This window comes from Xenopus tropicalis, chromosome 7 (assembly GCF_000004195.4).
Source record: "Xenopus tropicalis strain Nigerian chromosome 7, UCB_Xtro_10.0, whole genome shotgun sequence".
NCBI lineage: Eukaryota > Metazoa > Chordata > Amphibia > Anura > Pipidae > Xenopus > Xenopus tropicalis.
The window spans coordinates 128899345-128918152 of NC_030683.2; the positions used below are offsets into that span (position 1 = coordinate 128899345).

The 18808-nt window shown below is 44.7% G+C and overlaps 2 protein-coding genes across 4 annotated transcripts; both read right to left on the reverse strand.

Annotated features, from left to right (window-relative positions):
* Positions 1-856: 856 nt before the first annotated feature.
* Positions 857-5938, reverse strand: hspb6 (heat shock protein family B (small) member 6). Its single transcript, XM_002940626.4, has 3 exons — positions 5704-5938; positions 3524-3646; positions 857-1314 (listed from the first exon to the last, which is right to left on the reverse strand). The coding sequence occupies exons 1-3, from the start codon at positions 5905-5907 to the stop codon at positions 1135-1137; spliced, it is 507 nt and encodes a 168-aa protein (XP_002940672.2). The 5' UTR covers positions 5908-5938; the 3' UTR covers positions 857-1134.
* A 2741-nt stretch (positions 5939-8679) lies between these two features.
* psenen (presenilin enhancer, gamma-secretase subunit) lies at positions 8680-17246 on the reverse strand. Of its 3 annotated transcripts, none has more exons than XM_012966572.3 (4): positions 15353-15454; positions 11496-11654; positions 9777-9881; positions 8680-9090 (listed from the first exon to the last, which is right to left on the reverse strand). In XM_012966572.3, the coding sequence occupies exons 2-4, from the start codon at positions 11554-11556 to the stop codon at positions 8951-8953; spliced, it is 306 nt and encodes a 101-aa protein (XP_012822026.1). In that variant the 5' UTR covers positions 11557-11654; positions 15353-15454; the 3' UTR covers positions 8680-8950. The 3 variants fall into 3 exon arrangements, with proteins under 3 accessions (XP_012822026.1, XP_031760944.1, NP_001016336.1); XM_031905084.1 differs by lacking the exon at positions 15353-15454 and adding an exon at positions 15160-15183; NM_001016336.2 differs by lacking the exon at positions 15353-15454 and adding an exon at positions 17074-17246 and having other exon boundaries at positions 8695-9090.
* Positions 17247-18808: the final 1562 nt, after the last annotated feature.

The following is an 18808-nucleotide window of genomic DNA, read 5'->3' on the forward strand; positions in this document are numbered from 1 at the left end:
GCTGAATCCTGGGCAGCGCAGGAACTGGCAGTAAATGGGCACTATAGTGTGGCTGGCAGTAAGTGGGCGCTATAGTGTAGCTGGCAGTTAGTAGCGTAGCTGGCAGTAAGTGGGCGCTATTGTGTAGCTGGCAGTAAGTGGGCGCTATAGCTGGCAGTAAGTGGCGCTATAGCGTAGCTGGCAGTAAGTGGGCGCTATAGAGTAGCTGAATCCTGGGCAGCGCAGGAACTGGCAGTAAGTGGGCACTATAGTGTGGCTGGCAGTAAGTGGGCGCTATAGTGTAGCTGGCAGTTAGTAGTGTAGCTGGCAGTAAGTGGGCGCTATTGTGTAGCTGGCAGTAAGTGGGCGCTATAGCGTAGCTGGCAGTAAGTGGGCGCTGTAGCGTAGCTGGCAGTAAGTGGGCGCGATAACGTAGCTGGCAGTAAGTGGGCGCTATTGTGTAGCTGGCAGTAAGTGGGCGCTATAGCGTAGCTGGCAGTAAGTGGGCGCTATAGAGTAGCTGAATCCTGGGCAGCGCAGGAACTGGCAGTAAGTGGGCACTATAGTGTGGCTGGCAGTAAGCGGGCGCTATAGTGTAGCTGGCAGTTAGTAGCGTAGCTGGCAGTAAGTGGGCGCTATAGCGTAGCTGGCAGTAAGTGGGCGCTATAGAGTAGCTGAATCCTGGGCAACGCAGGAACTGGCAGTAAGTGGGCACTATAGTGTGGCTGGCAGTAAGTGGGCACTATAGCGTAGCTGAATCCTGGTTAGAGCAGGGGCTGGCAGTAAGTGGGCGCTAAAACTTATCTGGCAGTTAGTAGCGTAGCTGGCAGTAAGTGGGCGCTATAGCTGATCTGTAGTGGAATGAAGACACTGGGTGCCACCGGGCTCAGTTTTTTATTAGAAAGGAATTTATTGCAGACATTCTGGAAGAAAAGAAAACATTGGGGTCCGGTCGAGTCTCTGGGTGGTTCTGCTGACGTGGGGGCGACACCGGCTGTACATAGTCTGTGGGTGCTCTGTATTGGGGTGTGGGTGCTGTGGCAGTGGACAGTTGCACAGGGCGGTTCTGCAGGATATAAGCGGGTCCAGTGACTGTATAAGTGATACATGGGGGGGTCTCAGTGCCCACCTGTAGGCAGGGGGTGGGTAAGGGCTTTACTTATCCTTTCTGGCTATGGGGATGCTCCTCTCTTCCTGTTTGCCCCCAGCAGTCACCGGCGCCTGGATAGACAGCAGCCCCTCGGCAGAGAGAGCGGAGGATATGGCGGCGGGGCTCACTGTCGGGGGGATCTTGTACCTTCTGTGGAACTCTCGGGATATAAAGCCATGTTCATCCTATGGAAGGAGAGAGGTAACAGGAGATGAACCCTCCCCAGGCAGCTACAGTGTGGGGGTACTGGGGGGGGTACATCAGACAGCTCTAAGGAAGGGACTGTGCCCTTATTCACAAGGCTGAGAAATAAAACATTACTGGGATTGATGGAAAACTACAGCCAAAATGGCGACAGCCCAAGTTTAAAGGGGAACTAAACCCTGCTGCACAGCGCGGCTCAACCAAACGTTACTCAGCTGTTGCCGGACTACAAATCCCAGAATAATGTAACATATAATGAAGGGTGAGGCATGCTGGGAGCTGTAGTCCATCTACTTGGACTTTGCTAAAGCGTTTGATACAGTACCTCACAGAAGGTTAATGATCAAATTAAGGAATATTGGCCTAGAACATAATATTTGTAATTGGATAGAGAACTGGCTGAAGGATAGAGTACAAAGAGTGGGGGGAAATGGAACATTTTCTAATTGGACCAGTGTGGTTAGTGGGTACCGCAGGGGTCAGTCCTTGGGCCTTTGCTGTTTAACTTGTTTATTAATGACCTGGAGGGGGGCATAGACAGTACTGTTTCTATTTTTGCTGATGACACTAAATTGTGCAAAACTATAAGTTCCATGCAGGATGTGCCGCTTTGCAGAGCGATTTGACAAAATTAGATAACTGGGCAGCAAACTGGAAAATGAGGTTCAATGTTGATAAGTGCAAAGTTCTGCCCTTTGGTAGAAATAATATAAACACAAACTATCTACTGAATGGGAGTGAGTTGGGGGTTTCCTTAATGGAGAAGGATCTTGGGGTTTTTGTTGATAACAAGTTGTCTAATTCCAGGCAGTGTCATTCTGTGGCTACTAAAGCAAATAAAGTGCTGTCTTGTATAAAAAGGGCATTGACTCAAGGGATGAAACATAATTTTGCCCCTTTATAGGTCCCTGGTAAGGCCTCACCCTGAGTATGGGGGGCAGTAACAGTGAGTATGGGGGGCAGTTACAGTGAGTATGGGGGGCAGTTTTGGGCTCCAGTCCTTAAGAAGGATATTAATGAACTGGAGAGAGTGCAGAGACTGCAACTAAACTGGTAAAGGGGATGGAAGGGTTAAACTATGAGGTGAGACTGTCAGGGTTGGGGTTGTTTTCTCTGGAAAAGAGGCGCTTGCGAGGGGACATGATTACTCTGTACAAGTACATTAGAGGGGATTATAGGCAGTTGGGGGGGATCTTTTTTCCCATAAAAACAATCAGCGCACCAGAGGCCCCCCCTATAGATTAGAGGAAAGGAGCTTCCATTTGAAGCAGCGTCGGGGGTTCCTCACGGTGAGGGCAGTGAGGGGGTTGGGGAATGCCCTGCCGGGGGATGTTGGGTAGGGGGTTCCTCACGGTGAGGGCAGTGAGGGGGTTGGGGAATGCCCTTCCTAGTGATGGGGTAATGGCAGATTCTGTTAATGCCTATAAGAGGGGCCTGGATGAGTTCTTGATCAATCAGAATATCCAAGGCTATTGTGATACTAATACCTACAGTTAGTACTAGTGGTTGTATTTATAGTTTATGTATGTGAGTGTATAGATTGGTAGGTGTGGGTTAGGTGTGCTGGGTTTACTTGGATGGGTTGAACTTGATGGACACTGGTCTTTTTTCAACCCTATGTAACTATGTAACTATGTAACATCAGGGCTGTATTCTTAAAGCAATATTGCCCAATAAAACTGCATTAAAATGCAAGAAATCCCCCAATGAGAATCCCAGCTGATGTGAGTAAATCCGGCTCCCTGTTCTCTGTTCCTGCAATTGGAGTTGGGAGCAATAAGCACAGTTTCCCAGCACTGAACAAGTCTGTCCCTTTATCCCCATGTCTGATTCCTGTGCCATATAATGAGGGGAAAATGCCATCATTATCTCTATATGTAAGGTACCAGCAAGGGGCCTGACACAGTGCTGGGAATCAGCATTCTCATTGGTCACTTCTCTTGCACTTACAGTCACATTGTTGCTCAGTAGAATTCTCATTGGGGAATTTCCTTGCATCTAGAATTACGGTTTTCGGCAACTTCTATAGCAACACTAGGGGGCGCCGTGGGACAGTGTTATAGTTGGGTTTACTTCCCCTTTAATGTTCTCTGGTGCATAGTAATAGTATGGGCACCATGTTGGGCACAATGTGAAGCCCAGGGTAGGGGTAGAAGTAGTAGCTGTAATGTACAATGGGGGTGTAGTTACCGGGCGCTCCTCGTGCTTGGCATGGACCTCCACGTAATCTCCCACCACCTTGACGGTTAGCTCCTCCGGAGAGAAATGCTTCACGTCCAGCAGGACGGAGAACTGATCCTTGTCCAACTTCACCTGCGGGAGGGAACATGGGATATTGTACTGGTGCAACAGGAATGAGGTGGCACCGGAATCAATTGCACCAGGGATAGGAACTGCGCTGCCATAAAGCAAAATGGCGGACTTTCTATTTCTATAGGGATATGGGCCCCCGTCCTTCAACTGCCCCTGAGATTATTGGGTGCTTCAGTAAGTGGCACCCAAGGGGAGTTATAAATGCCCTGGAAGGGGCTTTATATCGTCCATAGCTGCAGCATATTAAACCCACCTGTGCTGCCTGTCCATTAGCTAAGCATGCTGTACACTGTACTGGTTTCCTGGCAGCCATGTTACATACTGGCATGTAGATTACACAGACATCATACAATACTTAGGGGGGAATTTGGTGTAAAAAACTACACTACACTTCATATTCACAAACAGAAATACGCCGAAACTCCAACTCCACCACCACTTTTCCAGTTTACAGACACTTTTATAAAACAACATTTTTTTCCCGCCTTTTTCAAAATGGAGTAAAGCGCAATGTTACTCTGTCGGATCAGTTTTAAGCTCTTCTGTTTTGCTTTGTGTTCCCCTGTTGTAGGGGCCCCATTGGGGGTTTATTAGCAGATTCATGGGGATCAGGGGCAAGTTTCTGTGTAAACCAAGTAAAACACTGATTCAACAAAAAAGTGTCATTTATACAGTGTTGTATATAAAAAGATTTTACCTCACATTTGTATTATTATATGAGTTTTAGCTCATTGAATTTGATAATAATAGTGTTTTGAGTGAATATATTGTATAAATCTTTATTTAAAGGGAAAGTAAAGCCTCCCAGGCAAATTTTACCCCCATAGCATGCCCAGAACTACAATGGCCGCCATCTTTAGCCGTGTCCCTTCTGTTGGTGGATTTTTTGGCTTTGGAATCTGAGGTACATTTTTCTGAAGGGCCCCTTCAACCCTTACTCTTAGGGGGCCCAAATGATTAGCCTACTGGTTGCCTGGGCCCTGCCAAAAAATAAATGGGAACCCAATGAAAACTAAAGAGCCCCCTGAATGCATGGCCGCTACCCTATTAAAGCAGCAGGTCACCTTTCTATTATGTTATAGAATTGCTCATTCTTAGCAACCTTTCCATTGGTCTTCATTTTTTATTTATAGTTTTCAAGTTAATCGCCTTCTTCTTGTTAACAGCTTTCAAATGGGGGTCACTGACCCCGGCAGCCAAACATTGCTCTGTGAGGCTCCAGTTTTATTGTTATTGTTACTTTTTATTCCTTATCTTTCTATTCAGCCCCTCTCCTATTCATATACCTGTCTCTCATCCAAACCACTCCCTGGTTGCTAAGGTAACTTGGACCCTAGCAACTCTTTCCAGCTTTCAAATGGGGGTCACTGACCCCGGCAGCCAAACATTGCTCTGTGAGGCTCCAGTTTTATTGTTATTGTTACTTTTTATTCCTTATCTTTCTATTCAGCCCCTCTCCTATTCATATACCTGTCTCTCATCCAAACCACTCCCTGGTTGCTAAGGTAACTTGGACCCTAGCAACTCTTTCCAGCTTTCAAATGGGGGTCACTGACCCCGGCAGCCAAACATTGCTCTGTGAGGCTCCAGTTTTATTGTTACTGTTAAGTTTTATTTATTCTCTTTCTAGCGAGGCCTGTCCTGTTCATCTTACAGTGGCTCATTCACACCACAGCCTGGTTGCTAGGGTAATTTGGACCCTAGTAATCAATTAGCTGCTGAAATTCCAAACTGGAAAGCTGCTGAATAAATAAAAAAAACACAAACAATAAAAAACGAAGACCAATTACAAATAATTCCAGAATATTATTCTCTTCATTACACTAAACGTTATTTTAGCCCCATCCCTTCCATGACCCACTAATGACTCTTTTGCCCCTGAGCCCCCCTCTGCTATGGTGCCCCTGAATGCATTACCCCCTGCACCCCCAATGGTGACCCAGCATCAGACTATTCCAATTCTAAGCAACTTTCCAATACACATACATTGGCTTTGGCCAATCCCCCATGCAAGTGCCCCACCTTGGCCGCCCAGCCCAAACTCCCAACCCTCTGACCTCTGACAGTCCGGCTTCACTTGGCTGCGGGATGCTGGGAGAGCGGTAGTAGTACGGGCTAAGGGCCATCGGCATGGGCATGGCAGGGAACAGTTCCGACTCCAGAACCCCTTCCCCAAACCGCTGCCCTAGAATCCGACTGGGGAAAAATGAGGGGGACAGTGGGGGTCGGCGCATCCAGGGGTGATGAATTGTAACATCCATTGTGCCAGTGAGTGCAAAGCTGATGCTGCAGGCTCGGTGCTCCCCAAACAGACACTGTCGGTGCCCGACTCCTGCAACCTTTATATACAAGCCTGCTGGAGCCTCTCCCACCCCCCCCCCCCCCAAACAGATCTGGAAAGCACCAGAAAGGGGGGGCGCAGGCTGCCAAGAGGAGCGTGGAGAAGATCCAAACAACAAGGGGAGGCAAAAATAGATACACGTTAAACCACTGGGAGAAATTTAAAGGGGAACTGCACCTAATAATAATGACTAATGAATCTTGGTTTCAAAGTTGTTTGTAAATGGACTTGCGATTGAGCGTCTGGCTGCTGGTTCTGACTCCTGAAACAATGTAGCAGAAGCCAGACTAAATTAACAGATATGGAGCAGAAAGGACTGCAGATGCTTAGAATTATTTTATTTAATTACTTTTACTACTACCTTTGGGTCAAGTTCCCCTTTAAAATCCTAAGTCCAAATAGCACTCAGGCTTTTGTGCACAGGGAGCCATATTTATTAGAATATTTGTGCCTGTTCTTAAAGGGGTTGTTCAGCTTTGAGTTAACTTATATGACGTAGAGAGTAACATTCGGAGACAATTTGCAATTGGTCTTCATATTATTTGTAGTTTTTTAAATGATTTTACTTTTGCTTAGGCAGCTCTCCAGTTTGGAATTTCAGCCGTTACTTTGTTGCTAGGGTCCAGTTTACCTTAGTAACCAGGGAGTGGTTTGAAGGAGTGACTGATATATGAATAGGGGAGGGGCTGAATATAAATATAAGAAATAAAAAGTAACAATAAAACTGGAGCCTCACAGAGCAATAGGGTTTGGCTGCCGGGGTCAGTGACCCCCATTTGAAAGCTGGAAAGAGTTGCTAGGGTCCAAATTACCTTAGCAACCAGGGATGAGGGACAGGTATATGAATAGGAGGGGCTGAATAGAAAGATAAGGAATAAAAAGTAACAATAACAATAAAACTGGAGCCTCACAGAGCAATAGGGTTTGGCTGCCGGGGTCAGTGACCCCCATTTGAAAGCAGAACAAGGCAAATAATTCAAAAATTATAAAAGATAAAGACCAATTGAAAAGTTGCACTGACAGGGTTAAGGCTGGCAGAGAGCACCCAACATTCCGCTATGGGACAGAGCTTCTATTTATTCCTTCTGTACGGATTATCTGTATCTGCCCCCCAGAGCCGGGGCATTTGCACAAATACATTTCCCTATATTGACTGAGGAGGGGCAAAGGGGGGTGCGGGGGTGGCAGGGCTGATGCCCCCAATACTAACGCTATGACTATGGCAGCTATTAATAGTTACAGGGACGCTGGGGCGTTTTATTGGGGGGGGGGGGGTAGAAACAGCTGCCGTGTTAACCCCTAGATGCCTACAGAGCCTCCACAATGAGTTTTGAAATCTTGCAGCCATTTAGGAAACATTTTTATGTATAGCGCATTAGCACAATGATGGGCGACTGATCCCGCCCAGATTTCACTTGTAGCGCCCCCTCCTGTCCCCCCAGGAGGAAAAGAGGGAGCTTTTAACGTTATAGAATGGACAATTCTAAGCAACTTTTCAATTGGTCTTCATTATTTGCCTTACTCTTCAGTCTCTCTCCAGCTTTCAAATGGGGGTCACTGACCCCGGCAACCAAACCCTATTGCTCTGTGAGGCTCCAGTTTTATTGTTATGGTTACTTTATATTCTTTATCTTTCTATTTAGCCCCTCCCCTATTTATACTGTAGCCTCTCATTCAGTCCACTTCATGGTTACTAAGATAATTGGGACCCTAGTAACCAGATAGCTGCTGAAATTCCAAACTGGAGAGCTGCTCAACAAAAAGTGAAATAGCCAAAAAACTACCAATAATTACATATAAAGACCAATTGCAAATTGTCTCAGAATAAAAGTTCTCAAAGGTGAATAACCCCTTTAAAGGGATGGTACTATCAAAATAGTGTTAGTATAGTCCTTGCTTGCCAACAGAGAACAGCAGCCTTGCCTTGCTTTATGGCAGGTATATTCAACAGACCCACAAAGGATCAGTTACCCAATAACACATACAGTACTGCTGGCTGTAGAGGCCTGTGCCAGTGTCACAGTTTGTTTGCTCCTATGAGCACCCAGCTCGCTCAGATACCCACAGCAGGGGGCGGGCATGACTCTGCAGGGCACACAGACAGTCCGTGTAACGGGAGCTGCACCCATATCCCCGGCTGTGACTCAGTACAACCGCTTCGGATCATGATTACAGAACCCCAGAATAGACCAGAAGGTTCCTCTGCGAAGTCATTACAGAGGGGCTGCCAACACTCTAGGGGCTTACAGTTAACTTTTAGTATAGAATGGCCAACTCTAAGCAACTTTTCAATTGGTCTTCATTATTTATTTGTTACAGTTTTTGAATCATTTGCCTTTTTCTTTCAACTCTTTGCAGTTTTTACATGGGGGTCACTGACCCCGGCAACCAAACCCTATTGCTCTGTGAGGCTCCAGTTTTATTGTTATTGTTACTTTTTGTAACTTATTTTTTTCTATTCAGGCCTCTCCTACTCATATACCTGTCTCTCATCCAAACCACTCCCTGGTTGCTAAGATAACTTGGACCCTAGCAACCAAATTGCTGCTGAAACTCCAAAGTAGGGAGCTGCTGAACTGAAAATTAAATAACTATAAAACTACAAATATAAAATGAAGACCAACTGAAGATTGTCTCAGAATATAACTCTCTGCAGTAAGAGTAAAGGCAAAATAAATCAGGAGGAAAGGGGTCAGAGGAGAGAGACTAAACAAGAGAACCATTTTATTTCTAGGCATGATTAACAGGTCACAGAGCTCACGTCTTCATCCAGGGAAGGGCGACTCCAGTCATGGCCAATCGGGCAGAGCGTCTCAGTCTTTGCACAAGGAAGGGACGGGCACGTGAGTGGTACGAGGAGTTAATATGGAGACACGAGGGGCAGGGCAGACAGTGCATTTCTGGCAGCAGATAACGGTAGGTGGTCCCAGTTATACTCCAGCTTGGGGTGGGGGAAGTCCACATCAGGGGATGCCCAATGGTATTGTGAATGACAGGTAGTCTCCAGTTGCCCCCCAGCCAGCTCGGTGTGTCTGGTAGACGCTGATCCAGGTTGTAAGAATGACGACCCAGACAAAGAGTCCAAGAGCAGATCGCTTGACATCTACAGAAAGAGAGTGAATTACAGGTTAGACTGGTCCCTGTGGCTTCATGTTGGCCTAGTAGCAAAGTCATGGTGCCAGTGATGTAGGCATAATGCTAGAATCTCAGCCATAAAGCAGGGCAGCACTGCTGCTTACAATGGGGGGATCAGATAGGATCTGTGCCACTGTGACAGAATGCTCTGTTATACAGATAGCTAGAATCTCAGCCATAAAGCAGGGCAGGACTGCTGCTTACAATGGGGGGGGATAGGATCTGTGCCACTGTGACAGAATGCTCTGTTATACAGATAGCTAGAATCTCAGCCATAAAGCAGGGCAGGACTGCTGCTTACAATGGGGGGGATCAGATAGGATCTGTGCCACTGTGACAGAATGCTCTGTTATACAGATAGCTAGAATCTCAGCCATAAAGCAGGGCAGGACTGCTGCTTACAATGGGGGGATCAGATAGGATCTGTGCCACTGTGACAGAATGCTCTGTTATACAGATAGCTAGAATCTCAGCCATAAAGCAGGGCAGGACTGCTGCTTACAATGGGGGGGATCAGATAGGATCTGTGCCACTGTGACAGAATGCTCTGTTATACAGATAGCTAGAATCTCAGCCATAAAGCAAGGCAGGACTGCTACGTTCTGAGCATCAGAGATCCAGACTGTATTGTGTATCGTGCCCCCCCACACTTACAGCTCTGGATAAGGGGCTGCTCAGTGTATGCAGGTTTGAAGAATGCCTCTTTAAAGAACCAAACCACATTCACGAGCCACAGGAACGGCAGCAGCGCAAATCCTCCTGTAGGGGAAACATGGGGAGGAAAGGGTTAAATATACAGGTTTCTTTATTGTTCTGTATAACGTTGACAGATCCACTACCAACCTACTGGTATGTCCCTCTATATATCTCTGGGCTTACCTGCCCGATCCATATATAGTGAATAAAGTGCCCCCTATTGTAACATATAGGGATATTATAAGTCACAGAGGGGTTCCTTATAATATATAGTGAATAAAGTACCCCCTATTGTAACATATAGGGATATTATAAGCCCCCGAGGAGTTCCTTATAATATATAGTGAATAAAGTGCCCCCTATTGTAACATATAGGGATATTATAAGTCCCCGAGGAGTTCCTTATAATATATAGTGAATAAAGTGTCCCCTATTGTAACATATAGAGATATTATAAGTCCCCGAGGTGTTCCTTATAATATATAGTGAATAAAGTACCCCCTATTGTAACATATAGGGATATTATAAGTCCCCGAGGAGTTCCTTATAATATATAGTGAATAAAGTACCCCCTATTGTAACATATAGGGATATTATAAGCCCCCGAGGAGTTCCTTATAATATATAGTGAATAAAGTGCCCCCGATTGTAACATATAGGGATATTATAAGCCCCCGAGGAGTTCCTTATAATATATAGTGAATAAAGTGCCCCCTATTGTAACATATAGGGATATTATAAGCCCCCGAGGAGTTCCTTATAATATATAGTGAATAAAGTACCCCCTATTGTAACATATAGGGATATTATAAGTCCCCGAGGAGTTCCTTATATTATATAGTGAATAAAGTGCCCCCGATTGTAACATATAGGGATATTATAAGCCCCCGAGGAGTTCCTTATAATATATAGTGAATAAAGTGCCCCCTATTGTAACATATAGAGATATTATAAGTCCCCGAGGTGTTCCTTATAATATATAGTGAATAAAGTACCCCCTATTGTAACATATAGGGATATTATAAGTCCCCGAGGAGTTCCTTATAATATATAGTGAATAAAGTGCCCCCTATTGTAACATATAGGGATATTATAAGCCCCCGAGGAGTTCCTTATAATATATAGTGAATAAAGTGCCCCCGATTGTAACATATAGGGATATTATAAGCCCCCGAGGAGTTCCTTATAATATATAGTGAATAAAGTGCCCCCTATTGTAACATATAGGGATATTATAAGCCCCCGAGGAGTTCCTTATAATATATAGTGAATAAAGTGCCCCCTATTGTAACATATAGGGATATTATAAGCCCCCGAGGAGTTCCTTATAATATATAGTGAATAAATTACCCCCTATTGTAAACTATAAGGATATTATAAGTCACTGAGGAGTTCCATGACCATATAAAGGGATGAGGCCGAAGGCTGAGGGCTTTTATACAGGACATGGAACTCCCAGGTGACTTCTAATATCATCATATTTTACAACAGGGGGTACTGTAATAATATACAAGTTTTAGTGAGTCATGTGACAGAAATGACATCACAAAGCCGCGATTATAACTGATGACATCACTAAGCACTGTTTATAAGGGTATACGTTACAGTTTGGTCCCATAGGGAAATGACCCAACTGTATAATGATTACAAATTATAGCCCCTGCCCCTTACTCTCACCCAGGTAATATTTCCTGCACAGCTGCAGTTTCTCCTCATTGGGGACCCGCTCGAGATTCATGCTGGCGCCGGAGTGAAGTTCTGGTTGCAGCACTAACGGACCGGCACTAATGGATCAGCTCAGGCAGCTACTGGAGTCGGAACAGGATCAGCTTCAGCCTGGGAAGAAATGATGGGAAAATGCTTTATTGCTCACAGTTCAACATATTAAAGGGGTGGGGTTCAGCTTTAAGTTAACTATTAGTATGTCATAGAATATCCTATTCCTAGCAACTTTGCAATTGGTCTTCATTATTTGTTTTTCGTACTTTCTAAATATTAACTATTTGCAGCTTTCAAATGGGGGTCACTGACCCCGGCAGCCAAACCCTATTGCTCTGTGAGGCTCGTTTTACTGTAATTGTTACTTTTTTTTATTATTCCTTATCTTTCTATTCAGCCCCTCCCCTATTCATATACCGGTCTCTCATCCAAACCACTCCCTGGTTGCTAAGGTAATTTGGACCCTAGCAACTCTTTCCAGCTCTCAAATGGGGGTCACTGACCCCGGCAGCCAAACCCTATTGCTCTGTGAGGCTCCAGTTTTATTGTTACTGTTACTTTTTATTCCTTATCTTTCTATTCAGCCCCTCCCCTATTCATGTACCAATCTCTCACTGCAACCACTCCCTGGTTGCTAAGGTATATAGGACCCTAGCAACCAAATAGCCGCTGAAACTCCAAACTGGAGAGCTGCTGGACTGAAAATGAAAAAAAACTACAAATTAAAAAAAATGAAGACCAATTGCAAATTGACTCTATATTACTCTCTACATTAAACTAAAAGTTATCTCAAAGGTGAACAACCCCTTTAATACTCGGGCAAACAGCAAGGAAAGCGTTAATGCCGCAGCCTCAACAAGAGCAGTAAAGCCCAGACACAAGCTGGAGATTTAAACACTTATTTAAAGAGCTGTCATTCCCCCCATGGAGAGCCGGCTCAGTACGGCCGTATTTGGTTATGTTTGGGATCTCGGGTTTCTGCCGTCTGTCGGGCTCAGGCCCCAAAGTGCATCATTAAAAGTCTGATCATTAACCCTCTGTGGTGCAACATCCCAACACTGCCATTCAGCCGTTACTGTACATATGTGCTATCTGGGGATAGCAATATGGCAGCACCCCCTCTGTAAGTTCTGCTGGCCCGGTTCTACACTGTAACGGACAAAACCCAGGACTGTTTGGGGAAGACAGCTGTTGCTGGACTACAAATCCCAGAATAATGAAGGGTGAAGCATGCTGGGAGCTGTAGTCCAGCAACATCAGGGCTGTATTCTTAAAGCAATATTGCCCAATAAAACTGCATTAAAATGCAAGAAATCCCCCAATGAGAATCCCAGCTGATGTGAGTAAATCCGGCTCCCTGTTCTCTGTTCCTGCAATTGGAGTTGGGAGCAATAAGCACAGTTTCCCAGCACTGAACAAGTCTGTCCCTTTATCCCCATGTCTGATTCCTGTGCCATATAATGACGGGAAAAATGCCATCATTATCTCTATATGTAAGGTACCAGCAAGGGGCCTGACACAGGGAATCAGCATTCTCATTGGTCACTTCTCTTGCACTTACACTCACATTGTTGCTCGGTAGAATTCTCATTGACCATTGTTACCCTACCCAGAAGTGAGCACCCATCAAAGATAAAAAAAAGACAACTGCAAGGCGTCTAAGGGTGAAGACACACGGAGCTACTAGTAGAAGCTACTTCTCCATGGCTACTAAATGCCAGAAAATAACCTGCCATAGAGAATAGTAAGAATTGCCTCTGCTAAACACACGTAGACACAATTAACAGTAAATGATCAGCACTGACTATTTTAGTAGCCACAATAAGTAGCTGCTACTAAGTAGCTCTGTGTGTCTTCACCCAAGTCAACGTGCAGGACTGACCAGCAGTTACAGCAAACCTATAGTTGCACTTGGGGGTCACACCTGTACCAAGAGCGCCATTCACTTGCGATGCCCCACCCAAATATATTATTGGATCATTATCTACCAATAAATACAAGTTCCAATATAATCCTGTTTCATTTGTTTCACTGGGTTTTCTTCATCTACTTATAGGACTTTGAAAATCAGATGTTTTAGGCAACATTCATATAAGAGAAAATAAATGGACAGACAGTTACTATCTGCCCAATTCCCTTCCCTGCACTGCTGGTTCTGACTCCTGATACAACTCCCCAATACCCATTCATTCCTCATTCTCACTGGGTTTATAGTTATGTGTAACTGTCACTGTGTCTGTCCCTTTCCCTTCCCTGCACTGCTGGTTCTGACTCCTGATACAACTCCCCAATACCCATTCATCCCTCATTCTCACTGGGTTTATAGTTATGTGTAACTGTCACTGTGTCTGTCCCTTTCCCTTCCCTGCACTGCTGGTTCTGACTCCTGATACAACTCCCCAATATCCATTCATTCCTCATTCTCACTGGGTTTATAGTTATGTGTAACTGTCACTGTGTCTGTCCCTTTCCCTTCCCTGCACTGCTGGTTCTGACTCCTGATACAACTCCCCAATACCCATTCATTCCTCATTCTCACTGGGTTTATAGTTATGTGTAACTGTCACTGTGTCTGTCCCTTTCCCTTCCCTGCACTGCTGGTTCTGACTCCTGATACAACTCCCCAATACCCATTCATCCCTCATTCTCACTGGGTTTATAGTTATGTGTAACTGTCACTGTGTCTGTCCCTTTCCCTTCCCTGCACTGCTGGTTCTGACTCCTGATACAACTCCCCAATATCCATTCATCCCTCATTCTCACTGGGTTTATAGTTATGTGTAACTGTCACTGTGTCTGTCCCTTTCCCTTCCCTGCACTGCTGGTTCTGACTCCTGATACAACTCCCCAATATCCATTCATTCTCACTGGGTTTATAGTTATGTGTAACTGTCACTGTGTCTGTCCCTTTCCCTTCCCTGCACTGCTGGTTCTGACTCCTGATACAACTCCCCAATATCCATTCATTCCTCATTCTCACTGGGTTTATAGTTATGTGTAACTGTCACTGTGTCTGTCCCTTTCCCTTCCCTGCACTGCTGGTTCTGACTCCTGATACAACTCCCCAATATCCATTCATTCCTCATTCTCACTGGGTTTATAGTTATGTGTAACAGTCACTGTGTCTGTCCCTTCCCCTTCCCTGCACTGCTGGTTCTGACTCCTGATACAACTCCCCAATATCCATTCATTCCTCATTCTCACTGGGTTTATAATTATGTGTAACTGTCACTGTGTCTGTCCCTTTCCCTTCCCTGCACTGCTGGTTCTGACTCCTGATACAACTCCCCAATACCCATTCATCCCTCATTCTCACTGGGTTTATAGTTATGTGTAACTGTCACTGTGTCTGTCCCTTTCCCTTCCCTGCACTGCTGGTTCTGACTCCTGATACAACTCCCCAATATCCATTCATTCCTCATTCTCACTGGGTTTATAGTTATGTGTAACTGTCACTGTGTCTGTCCCTTTCCCTTCCCTGCACTGCTGGTTCTGACTCCTGAAACAATTCTACTCCAGGTCTCACTTCTACTACATTGTTTCACTGGGAGATGAGCAGTTGCCTGGGAATTAGGAATATGTGAAACTGTTCATGCTGGATCAAGTTATATTACCAACCTACCCGACTACAAGCAGCAGCCATTTATCTCCCAGCAGCCCTGGGAAGACTATGCCTCCCTACGAATTACATTCAGCAGGCAGGGAGCCCCCGTTAAAATATTACGCGACACTCACATTGCAAACAAAATAACTACCCGAGATATGGGGGAAATCATCCCAAACTCACTGTTATTATTGCTATTATTACCGCTTACCTCTCCCAGGCGCTTCCGCTTCCGCACAGTATGCTCTGCACATGCGCACTGGGTAACAAGAAACAGCGGTGCCCAGGCGTCCCAAACCCACTGCGCATGCGTGTCGATCAAACGCTTGCCTTAAAAGGCATTAATCTTGTGTAAATTTTCGCTAGTTACTGCATTTTAACACCGGGAATAATTTACTTGTACTTATATGCCGCGCTTCCAATGAATTTGATTCTGTTTATCGAGTTCTATAGAAGGACCGGAACCGGAACTGTGGTGTTACCATGGAGAGAGAGGTTGCCTGATAGAGTGGGCTCTGGGTAGTGTGTTTAATTGGAAAATTTAGTAACTGAGGTAAATGTGAGGCGATAAAAGGACAGTGGACACTGAAATCATATTACACACCACTGAATATGCTAAAAGTTCTATTATACACATTTATTTCTGTACTTTACTACCATTTAATACATTAAACATACCCAAAACCTGTATATTTGCTTAATGAAAGAAAATCTAATGCTAACAACTTCTCAGTATCTATTCCTCATTTCCTTCTCAGTTTACCAGACTACAGCAACAATGTAGTAGAAATCTGCTATCTTCCAGTCAATACCAACCATTCACTGCTTCACCCAGTCCTGAGGAGATCAAGAATAACAGAACTGTGCAAGGCATTGTGGGACTTGGAGCAGCAAAGGACAGACACAGTGACAGACGCAATTACATAACTATAAACCCAGTGAGAATGAGGAATGAATGGATATTGGGGAGTTGTATCAGGAGTCAGAACCAGCAGTGCAGGGAAGGGAAAGGGACAGACACAGTGACAGTTACACATAACTATAAACCCAGTGAGAATGAGGAATGAATGGATATTGGGGAGTTGTATCAGGAGTCAGAACCAGCAGTGCAGGGAAGGGAAAGGGACAGACACAGTGACAGTTACACATAACTATAAACCCAGTGAGAATGAGGAATGAATGGATATTGGGGAGTTGTATCAGGAGTCAGAACCAGCAGTGCAGAGAAGGGAAAGGGACAGACACAGTGACAGTTACACATGACTATAAACCCAGTGAGAATGAGGAATGAATGGATATTGGGGAGTTGTATCAGGAGTCAGAACCAGCAGTGCAGGGAAGGGAAAGGGACAGACACAGTGACAGTTACACATAACTATAAACCCAGTGAGAATGAGGAATAAATGGATATTGGGGAGTTGTATCAGGAGTCAGAACCAGCAGTGCAGGGAAGGGAAAGGGACAGTGACAGTTACACATAACTATAAACCCAGTGAGAATGAGGGATGAATGGATATTGGGGAGTTGTATCAGGAGTCAGAACCAGCAGTGCAGGGAAGGGAAAGGGACAGACACAGTGACAGTTACACATAACTATAAACCCAGTGAGAATGAGGAATGAATGGATATTGGGGAGTTTCTAAGAAATAGCATTTGGTGGGCATTCCCATTATGATATAGTGGTTGATAAAGATTTGTGGCCCCACCTTGAGCCCCATTTTGCCAGTACCTTATTCAGTGATAAGCCACCAAGCATATTCAGTGCTCCCCCTGGAATTCTGCAGCTTCTCTCCAGCACAGCTTTGTGTATTGGGACTTTCGTCTGCAGTCAGACACGGGGCTGGAATTTATAGTTATACTCAAATAATACATTATACCCCATTCTGTACTTTCTAAGGCAAACTGTATGGCAGCCCCCATATTTTCACTTACATTTTTATGTTCTTTAGGGATTAACAATTCCTTCGCCTTCAAGACTGGAGTTTATGAACATAGAGACCGATGCTCCAGGCTTCAACCTGACCCCCCCCCAAGTCAGGTAATGTTGCTTTCTCTCTATAAGGATCAGTGACGGGGAGAACTTGGGATCAGCTCCTGGAAACCTTTACAAACCCACAATGATATAAGAACTGTCAGACTCGGTCATTTATAAAATTTGCACCTGGGCAGTAACCCATGGCAACAATCAGTTGATTGCTTTCAGCGTTCCACCTGCAGCTGGTTGAAAAATCCTAATCACTGAATGGTTGCTATGGGTTACTGCCCAGGTGCAAACTTGCCCAGGGTTTATGAATGAGCACCAACAATGTGTGTCTGCTTACACTGTATCCTGCCATCGGGCTGTACAAACCTTTCATACATTGCATAATCCAAGCCCCGCCCATTCCTTCTTAGAATCATTGTTTTCAACGGAGCTTTACACCATTTTTTAACTTGGACCAATGGTACATAGTTGCAAATGCAGGCAGGGCGTGTACCATTCTGCCGGCCCATGTTCTGATCCAGTCACGGTTTGAATCAAACAACTTGATAATAAAATGATATACATTTATTTGGTAACGTTTTATGCCAGGACCATAGGATGATAATTTTTAATTAATTATATGGTTTGGAACAGTTCCCTAAGCCCCGCCCTCCTGTTCCCCTGCTGATCTGGCTGACTACTGTGAGACTCAAATAAAATGTAACAGTAGTCATCTCCCCTCAGCCTGTCTCCTCCCAATCCCACAATCCCCTGCTGCACACGTGATGCCAATAAGGAAAGGAACATCCCAGTGCAATGCATTGTGGGTTATGTAGTTCCTGCATGCTGTCTGTAAGCTGTGGGGAAGTTGTTACAATCTGTAACATCAGTGTTTTAGTCCCTCCTCCCCTGCCAGGATTTGAAATGAAGCAGAAAGAGAAGAGCTGATTTGCAGCTGGATTTCAGCATATAAAATGGGATTTATTCCTGTGAAGGAACAGATTACAGTGATAGGGATATTAGGGGTTTCTGTGTTGTGTGTTGGTTCTGAAGCCAGAGTTCCCCTTTAAATTGTCCTTCTTCCTATACCCACTGCCAAGCTTGGCCCTACTATCCCCATCTCTCACAGACACAGAGGGCTTTTTCTCTAGTGATACAGGTATGGGATCCTTTATCCGGAAACCCAATGTCCAGAAAGCTCCGAATTACGGAAAGCCTGTCTCCCATAGACTCAATTTTAATCAAATAATTCAGATTTTTCAAAATTGATTTCCTTTTTCTCTGTAAAAAAAAAAACAAAAAACAGTGCTTTGTATTTGATCCCAACTAAGATATAATTACCCCTTATTGGGGCAGAACAGCCCTATTGGGTTTATTTCATGGTTAAATGATTCCCTTTTCTCTGTAATAATAAAACAGTACCTGTACTTGATCCCAACTAAGATATAATTACCCCTTATTGGGGGCAGAACAGCCCTATTGGGTTTATTTCATGGTTAAATGATTCCCTTTTCTCTGTAATAATAAAACAGTACCTGTACTTGATCCCAACTAAGATATAATTACCCCTTATTGGGGCAGAACAGCCCTATTGGGTTTATTTCATGGTTAAATGATTCCCTTTTCTCTGTAATAATAAAACAGTACCTGTACTTGATCCCAACTAAGATATAATTACCCCTTATTGGGGGCAGAACAGCCCTA